Genomic DNA, 9435 nt, shown 5'->3' with positions numbered 1-9435 from the left:
ATATATATATATTTTAGATATACTGTAGTATTGTGTGCTTTAGAGAGATTGAGATTTCTGTGTTTGTTATGTTTGTAAATGGCTGCAAACGATAGAAACAAGCTTAGAGCAGTTCTTAAAAACTGAGAATATGTCCCCTGTGTAAACTGCATCATATCATGTTATTAGATGTTACTAAATGCTAGTAACCTTCATAGTACCAGATATGCAAAATACTGCCTGGAAAACTAAAAATCTTAAATATTAGAAAATACTTAAAATGTTATATGAGTAAATTGCTAAGGGGCTAATTAATAAACAATAATAAGCATAAAATTATTAATTAATAAAGGGCAACTTTATTTTTCATGTGAAATATTTCTGTATTAGTTGAGAAGTTTTGTTTGCTTTTTTTGAGACAAGGGCTCACTCTGTAGCCTAGGCTGGCCCTGAACTCTGTGGAGTCTCCTATTTAAGCTTCCAGAGTATTGGGTTATTGGGTTACAGGTGTGAGCCATTGTGCCTGGCTTACTCTTCTGAGACAGGGTCTGACTCTGGAGGTCTAGGCTGGCCTTGAACTCAGGGTACTCTTCCCTTTTAACTTCCCAAGTTAAAAATAGGTGTGAGCCACCACACTGGATACCTGATGAGTTCTTAGTAAGCCTCACAGGAGACTCACCCTGAAACTGAAAGTCTTTTAGTGTTGATTCTAGAGCCCTTATATTAAAGAAATAATCCAATTATCTTAAATCAAGGCTAATTTTATAAGTCAATAATTTAAAAATTAGCTTCATTGTTAAGTAGCTACATAAAAGTTGATCCTTTTAGGTGACAAAATGTACATAGTATAATCAGGAAATGACACTTCTTTGAGAAATGATAATTGTTAAACCTGTTTCAAACACCATTTTCATTATGTTTTCACTAATTGGTAATTATCAGAAAATCTTTTTTTTTTCCCAGTTTCATTATGAGATAAATACAAAGTAAATGACATTATCATTAGTGGATGTGATTTACATAATTCGTGCTAGACTGTTTTCTTTCTAATAAAATGCCTTTTCCCCCCAAAGGAGAAGATAACACATTATAATTCCAAGGAAAATTTTATGTTAACAAACCCAATTTCTTTTGGCCTAAATTTGACTTTCATTTAATCTGAAATAACAAGGAACCTTATCTATTACCATATATTTCTAATAACGTTATTTTAAGCATATAAACCATAAACCATGGTTACTCTGATAAAAGCAGGAAGTGACTTGAAACCTGTATGTCTAATGAACAAATGTTCATATCTAGTTAGAAAATCACTTGTATAACTTCAACTCCTTCTTCCTCTGTATGCAAATCTTATGAGCATGTTTTAGGACACTTGTAAATAAACAGTAAATTTAGATGATACTCTAATTATAACAGTGAATACTAAGGTCTTCAAGTAAAAATATCCAAATCATACTGCTCTCTTGGACTGAAGTTACTTTCTGAGGGCTAACAGCCCTGCCTGGTGGAGGAGCTGGTGGCTGTGCTACTGAGGTCTATTTGCCCTCTAGACGTTCCTTTACTAATCTCTCCAGGGAGAAGAGATGCTCGTCTGCATCTTCTGGCACAAGTCTCCTAATGGAATTGGCAAGTTCAAAAAGATATTCTGTATTTCTTCCACTTGGGCCAGCTGCATTAAAAATTTGTTCAGCTATGTCTTCCAGAGGCGCAGGACCAAGGTAGTTAGGATTGTCACACGTTCCAATGTAGAGCAAAACACTGAATGGCTTTCTTGTAGGATCTTTTGGATAAAAAATGACTGTTGTAGTTCTGTAGCCTCCTTTCTCTCTGAAGTCAAGGTATGTTTTTACTTCCTCTTCTTTTCCTACTGGTAGTTTGTAAGCAACACCCCATACACTGCCCTGTTGAAAAATGGAAAGAATTACGGTTTTGTATTTATAAGGCTATCAAAGTAGGGGAAGATACATTATGACCTAGGATATTTTGTAGTCTTAGAAGGCAATGGAATTTTGTTTCCAAGTACCTCAAAGGGGTAGATGGCCAACAATTAAGGAAAACAGCATTTAAAACCTTTATTCTGAATAAGTAATTGACTTGTATCAAGCATAGAATGATAGGTCTATTCCATCAAATTAGTACATAAGGTCTTATTTTAAGCTAATACCAAGTGTTTGCTGGTCATTAAGAAATTCTGTGGAAGCCATTTGTTGTCTAGAAGATACAGTTACTGGTTTGAGGATAAGGTACTTATAGATGCCTCTCCCACTATAAATCTCTGGAAGGTTTTATAGTACAGATTATATGTGGAGTTACTAATGGTTTTTAATTTTCAGATAAGGACTAACTTTTTGAACAGGGCTGGCCTTGAGCTTTTGATCCTTCTGCCTTGCCCTGCCACTCCTGATGCTGCTTGAGTTTTGTTTTGCACAAATTTCTAACCAAGTTTAAAGTGTAAGAAAGTGGGCACTGTCCATTAAAGTTTTGAGTACTTCAAATTCGTCTGATTATAACAAGTGCTGTTGATAAAATCAGTTAAGAAATTTTTAGGGTTTTTTTTTGTTGTTGTTGTTGAAAAATAATAGATTCCAGGCAAATTTCAACAGAACTATAAGCATTCTAATTAATTCTTAGTCATAATCTGGCTGTAGGGAGCCTGTTCCCTTTAATATGAAAGGATCACAAAATCCTCAGTCACCAGACTCACTTAGAAGAGTTAAAAAGGAGATTACATATCACTTGGCTGTATTTTGTTGTTACTGTATCTTCTGATTTTAACTTTCTCTCTAGACTCACTTTACGTGCTAGATCTCTGAGTTCAAGGCCAACCTGGACTACAAACTGAGTTCCAGGACAGTGAGGGCTACACAGATAAACCCTGTCTCTAAAAACCAAAGCAACCAAATAAATCAATAAATAAACCAAAAAGATAGAAAAACAGAATCAAAAAACAAAACCCAACAAGCTAACAAACAACCTCCCCAAGCCAAACAAACAAAAACCAAAAAGCAAATACAGAAAAGAATTCTAGACTTAATTTAAATTTTCTGTGATGACCAATAAAATCTCACTGATTATTAAAATGCACAAAGTTCATATTTTATTTAATACTATGTAAAAAATAAGCATATCATACCCCAGGATCTTCAACAAGAGTCACAACTCTTCCGGGCTGTTTTGAAAAAGGTAGAAAATATATTTTTTTTTCTGAATTAAAGGTCATTAAATTACTAAACATTAGCAACTAGTCATAGAATAAAGTTTTACTATACCTGTTGTAAGAAGGATTTTACTTAGGGAAAGAATTAAAGCATTGCTGGGCCACACCCCTACTAGATCTGATTCTGTAGGTCTGGAACCTGATAATAGGTGTTTGTAATAGCATGCTTAATAAAACTATTGGTTCATGGTGAACTATTGGTTCAGAAACACTACTAGGCGATATTTGGGTCTCAGGTATGAGTGAATGAGTGATTTTCTCTCGTAGCTATGAGGTACCTTTACCTTTGTATTTATGCTAAAGGGTGCTTCAAGGTATCTGTTTTTAGACCTTCATAAATGAATGTACACTGAGATATTGAGAGGCTAATACCAGAACTGACATTGTTTTTATCTATGTATTTATTTTTGAGAGTAGGTCTCATATAGCCCAGAGTGGCCTCAAACTCGCTTTGTAGCTAAGGCTTGCTTTCAACTCCGGATTCTCCTGCTTCTTTCTGTGAAGTGCTAGGACTATATAGATATGCACCATCATGCCTGACTGAGAATTGGTCTATTTTTCTTTCAAGCTGTTCTTATATGAGACAGCCTATCTGTCAGGACTAGACCATCCTAAGTGCATTTTAACTAATTAACTTTAATTAATCAATTATTCTTTTGAGATAGTTTTCAGTCTATAGCCTGGGCTGGCCTAGAACTCAGTATGTTCTTGCCTTGAATTCCTGGTGATCTTTCTGTCTCAGTGTTCCCAGACTGCTGCTTGTAGCATCCCCTGTAAGAGAGATGATTCAAAAAGATGATTTGTAGAGCCAGAGAGCAGAGTTTGGGGAATGGGGAGCTCATGTGTTGGCAGCAGAAGTAGATACTTGCCTCTTTGGGGCCTTAGGCTGTTTTAAAAAGGCAGAACTGAAGTTAGTGGAAGAGTGAAAACAAGAAGCCTCTGAGATGTGGGAGAAATTAGAAACTGAAACCTGTAGCTCTTGGGTAGCAGGTGACTGGCATGATAGAAGAAGTGTTTGGGAATATTAGGTTGGCAAAATGTATGGGATGGAAGAAGGAAAAATGGACTGCGGAATGAGACATGCCTGCAGAACTCCCCTACTGCCCAGCTCATCCAGTTCTTGAGGGTTTTGTCTTTTAAGATTATGTGTATGTCCACTACTCCCCATTCTAAATAAGTGAATATTTTAAAAACTGTATGTTTGTTTCTGTGTTTGGGGTGTGTCTGTGAGCTCAGAGAAGATTCTCTGGGATCTGGAGTTACAACTGTATGCTCCTCACTGTGCGCGCTGGGAACTGGACTTGGTTCTCTGCAAGCTTGACTTCAGAGTTAGTTCACCACAGTTTGACTCTTTTCTGTCACTCACTTGTCTAAGAGATTTCTCTGCTTGCCTTTTGTTTTGCTTTCTCTTATTCCATTGAAAGCTTAGAATAGCTTTGTGGCTTTAAATCTTTCAAGATATTTTACAGAATAAAACAAAAAGTGCTTTGCTAAAGTACAAACCCCATTCCTTTCCACCTTCCACTACAAGTTTCAGCATTTTTTGGAAAACAGTGTATGTTTGTAAATGCTTTCTTTGATAAGGGAGAAATGAAACTGAAGAAAGGGGTCTTTTTTTTATTTAAAAGTTTTTTCATTTTACATTACCAATCATAGCCACCCCCCTCTCCATTCATTCCTCAGAAGGGGTATGGCCTCCCATAGGGAGTCAACAAAGTCTGACATATCAGGTGAGGCAAGACCAAGCCACTCCTCCTACATCTAGGCTGAGCAAGGTATTATTCCATAGGAAATGGCTCCAAAAAGCCAGTTCATGCGCTAGGGATAAATTCTGGTCCCACTGCTAGTGGCCCCAGGGACTTTGGCCAAAGCCACAGAACTGTCCCCCACATTGAGAGTGCCTCAATTGGTCCTATGCAGGTTCCCCAGCTGTCAGTCCAGAGTCAATGAGCTCCCATTAGCTCAAGTAAGCTGTTTCTGTGGGTTTCCCGAAAGAGGTCTTTATTTTTTAAGACAGGGTCTTGTGTAGCCCAGCCTAGCCTGGTATTTATTACGTAGCTGAGGATGATCTAGAATTAACTTCTGATCTTCCCACTTCTCCTATCTCTTGAATATAGGAGTGAGGTTCTCCCACACCCCAGTTTATGTGGCAGTAGGGATTAGTATGAACTGAGCTACAAGGTGCGCCCCTCCTTTCCTGTCTTCATTTTTGAGACAAGCCAGGATCTTGCTATGTCTCCCAGATTGGCCCCCAAAGTGACAGTCCTCTTGTCTCAGCCTCCTCAGTTTCGTGATTATAGCTGTGCATCACCATTAGCCAAGAAGAGGTCTTTCAAGACGAATGTGATTTGAAGATGCTTTATTAATAAGTCATGATTGGTGTTTTTATCGGGTGATAAGGAATACTTTTAATCTAGAAAAGCTAAGGATCTAGTAAATGGTCACAGTTTTCGCATTAAAATGATCCCTTTGCCAGTTGTGGTGATTTACACTTGTACTCAAAGGACTTTGGAGATAGAGGCAGGAGTCTCAGGAATTTATGGTCATGTTCGCTATACAGCAAATTCAAAACCAGCCAGGGCTATATAGGATCCTACCTATATCAAGCAAAACAAGATAAAACAAGCTTCCTGCTTTGCAGTTATGATATATTTTGGAGAAAATCTCTCTTTAAGTCAAATTTTTACTTTGTTGAGAAATAATCAGTTTCGTGATAAATATATGCTTAAATAAATTAGGAACAAATAAATAAATAATATGGTGGCACAGGCCTTTAATCCCAGCTATCTAAGAAGCAGAGGAAGTTGAATCTCTTGAATTTGAAGTCAGCTTTAGTGACTTCCAGACCAACCAGGAATACATAGACTCTGTCTCTAAAAACAATCAAACAAACAAAAACTTAGAAAGAAATCCAACATATTATTTTCTCTACTGCATTATGTGGAGTAAATCGTACATCTGTGTATCTGCCTGAGTAACACCCGAGCTGGTGTAAGTCATTGAATAGTTCTGTCACTGATTGTATTCTTGTCCAGATGGTTAACATTTAGATAAATGTAAAAAAAAAATGTGAAGTCAAGGTATGATATTTTTGTCTATTCCTTTAACATAATACTATACTTGGAACATATCTATACTAAATATTTCCTTTAATTTTCTAGGATGGATTTTTTCTTTTAATAAACGGTGTAAAAGTCTTAGTCGGTGCAGCTCCCTGCCCTAGGTTTCTTTCCCAAGTCTCAGTAAATTTAAGGACAAAGAAACAGCGGATTTTATAGATCTCTTCTCCTCTTTCTATTTTTGTAGATTTATTTACTTTACGTGTGTGCACTGCGCCACAGCTTGTATGTGGAGGTCCGAGGACACCTTGTCCTTCACTTGATGAGCCACATCACTGGCCTTATTTATTAAAATGTATCTTCTCCTTTTAGAGTTTGGTAGACACCCCCCCCCCTCCCCAAGACAGGGTCTCACTATGTAGCTCTGGCTGTTCTAGAACTCACTATGTAGACCAGGCTGCCCTCAAACTCACAGAGAACCACTTCCTTCTTTCTTCCAAGTGTTGGGATTAATGGCATACCCCAGTCTCTACCTGATCTCTAGCCTTACTTTTTAAAGTGATACACAGAGCATAAAAACATAAACTTTTAAAGAACTAGTGTATTTATTAGACAATTTCTTACCAGCAGTCTGCCTGGCAATACACACACCTTGATGTGTTATGTAAGAAACATATATTTTGGTTGATCTTAAGTAGTAAAATATTCAGTCATAACCATATACATGCCTGCTTAATGCTTGGCCATTATAATGAAAACCTACCTTAGGGTTTATATATATCAAAATTGATACTCAAAAGGCATTTTCTTTGGTTTAATTCTTTAATGCCTCTAACAGTTTTATGATAGTCTTGGAAAGTCTTTGATTATGATATTTCTGTTGGCCTGTAAATAAACATTTGCTCTCTTTCTGGGTTCCAATAGGCCAGGAGAGTCTACCTTATTTCTTAATTGACAAACTCGAGTTAGGTGGCTCTAACTCAGATATTTTTCATGATTTCAAGTCTGTATCTTTTTGGTAGGTACAGACTATTTCAAAACCTTGATCTTTCCCTTTGCAAGAATCTCTTCTGATGACTGGCTTTTGGCATTTCAGAATATTGTACTTTAGATTATTTTTTAAAATGGTGCTGGGAATTGAACTCAGAGCCTCACAGGTGCTAGGCAAGGGTTCTTCTACTAAGCTATAGCCCCAGTCACTTTGTAATTTCTGAGTTTGAGGCCCAGGTCTTAAACTTGTGATCCTCTTTGGGATTACAGACTCATACCAGCAGAGTAAGTGAGTTTTGAGAGTATTTTAGAGAACATAGAAGCATTCAAAATGTAGTCCTCCAAAGGTTAGAAGTTAACCAAACAAGTTACTAGTTACTTCATACTTGTTTTCTTTTTTCTTTCGCAGATTAGTTGTTTACAGCCAATGCAAAGCTGGTTTGATAAACAGTGAGCTGCTTCTAGTTCTCTGAACCCATATTGACAAAATGAAAAGCAGATAAAACGATTTGTATTTCACATTAATAATCCAAGAAAACTATGGAGGAGGAACCATTAAAGTAATGTAGATTTTACATTGTATTACTCATAACAAACTGCAAACCTCACATAACTTTGCTTATACCTCCCAGTCAAAGTAATCACCGTGGGCATAAAAATTGGAAATAACCTTGGAAATTAGTTCTTTTATAATCTTAGTGTTTTTAAATTAAAACATTGGAAAGATAAACCCTAGACATTCACAGGCTCACATAAATTCAAACCAGTAAAAGCCTTGCATAATGCAGACATATCAACGAATTTACATGTTATGAGGTGACATGAAAATTAATCTTTATTAATTCTTGTGGTTAGACAGAGGTTGCCAAGACAAGGGCCACTGCAGCCTTGTGCGAGCTTGTGGGCCCATGCCCGTGCCTTCTGCCTAAGAAACTAACGGCCGGCTTCTGAAGCGAGTTTAGGGTGTCCACGCTCTGGAGAGAGTCGTGGGCAGGTGGTCTAGGAGGTTGCTGAAATCATTATACCCTCTTAACGCTCTGCCCAATAGGTGGGCAATTGGTGCTGGCTGCTTACCTTGCCGGGAACCCCGCGGTGGTCAGTGCTGCCTTGCCAGAAGCGCCGGCTGTAGTTTGTGATGTAACCAATCAGCTTGTCCTGGTAGGGAAAGTCCACCTTCCAGATGAGGGACCCGTAACCAAACACCCACATTTTTCTGAACCCTGGCTGCTACCACGGCTTGAGAGCAGGACTGCTGCTGACGCAAGTAACCGGCTGCTCAAGGCAGCGCAGGCGCGCTGGCCAAGAGTGAGGCGCAAAGCACACTGGGGTTGCGGTCTCCCGGATCCTTTTCAGAGCTTCTATGAACCCACAGATCTTTTCTGCCTAGGAAAGTCAAGGGGCGGGGCCGGTTGGGAGAACTACATTACCCACAACTCTTCAGAGACTAGTGACACTAAGGTTGGAGCTGTTCCCCCTCCCCCCGTTTTTTTTTCCCTCTAAGAGAGTGGGTAAAAGAGAAGGCGTGACTGGTGCTGTTTTATAGGACACGCATACGGGCACCACACCTGGTACGTAGGCATTTTGTTGTGACTTGAAAATTGGCTAGCTGCCCACATATAACAGCTACCTGAGTAGCAGAACCCACAAGAAGCAGAAATTTTATAGCAGTACTTTTATGCCTGTGAAAGAGCAACTAGATTCTAGTGGAAGCTGCTTACGTATCCAAATTGCCAAGAACACTCGTGTTCATAGTTAACGTTCTCTGCATCTCTGAGAAGAGCAGTTGTGCTGTCCTGTTACTTAAACTCCACAATTGGTTTTTACAATGCTATGTAAAGTCCCTTTCTCAGATGAATGGGTACTGTTTTGTTTGATGATGGGGAACTTGGAGGATGATGTATATTGTTACTGTACTTAACTTGGATTGTTGAGAGGAGGGTCCTTGTATCTAGATTCAATGCTTAAGGTTTGTTTTTTTTTTTTTTTTTTTTTTTGCTTCCTGCTTCAGGTAGCTTTATTCTTGCAGAGCTATAGCAGGGCATCTTAAAATTTATTTTAGAAGCTCTAGTAGGAAAATCTGTAGAATCTCAGGTGACTATTGGACTATTGGAAAACCTGTTCTCTTAGTTTTCCTTTGTTCTGTGTACTTTGTATTCTTTCGATTATAATGTGTCATGTATTTAAATT

General features: G+C 38.1%; 2 protein-coding genes across 3 annotated transcripts in view; one reads left to right on the top strand and one right to left on the bottom strand.

Moving 5' to 3' along the window:
• Asb3 (ankyrin repeat and SOCS box containing 3) overlaps positions 1 to 9435 on the top strand; it is a 114877-nt gene that overhangs the window by 15669 nt on the left and 89773 nt on the right. The gene's annotated exons all lie outside the window — the stretch shown is intronic.
• On the bottom strand, positions 318 to 8580 carry Chac2 (ChaC glutathione specific gamma-glutamylcyclotransferase 2). 2 transcript variants are annotated; one of them, XM_050123889.1, is made up of 3 exons: positions 8323 to 8577; positions 3116 to 3151; positions 318 to 1883 (listed from the first exon to the last, which is right to left on the bottom strand). In XM_050123889.1, the coding sequence occupies exons 1-3, from the start codon at positions 8455 to 8457 to the stop codon at positions 1518 to 1520; spliced, it is 537 nt and encodes a 178-aa protein (XP_049979846.1). In that variant the 5' UTR covers positions 8458 to 8577; the 3' UTR covers positions 318 to 1517. The 2 variants fall into 2 exon arrangements, with proteins under 2 accessions (XP_049979846.1, XP_049979847.1); XM_050123890.1 differs by lacking the exon at positions 3116 to 3151 and having other exon boundaries at positions 8323 to 8580.

This window comes from Alexandromys fortis, unplaced genomic scaffold (assembly GCF_014885135.2).
Source record: "Alexandromys fortis isolate MF-2015 unplaced genomic scaffold, M_Fortis_MF-2015_v1.1 scaffold_210, whole genome shotgun sequence".
NCBI classification, from domain to species: Eukaryota; Metazoa; Chordata; class Mammalia; order Rodentia; family Cricetidae; genus Alexandromys; species Alexandromys fortis.
This window is presented reverse-complemented; position numbering and strand designations above follow the sequence as displayed.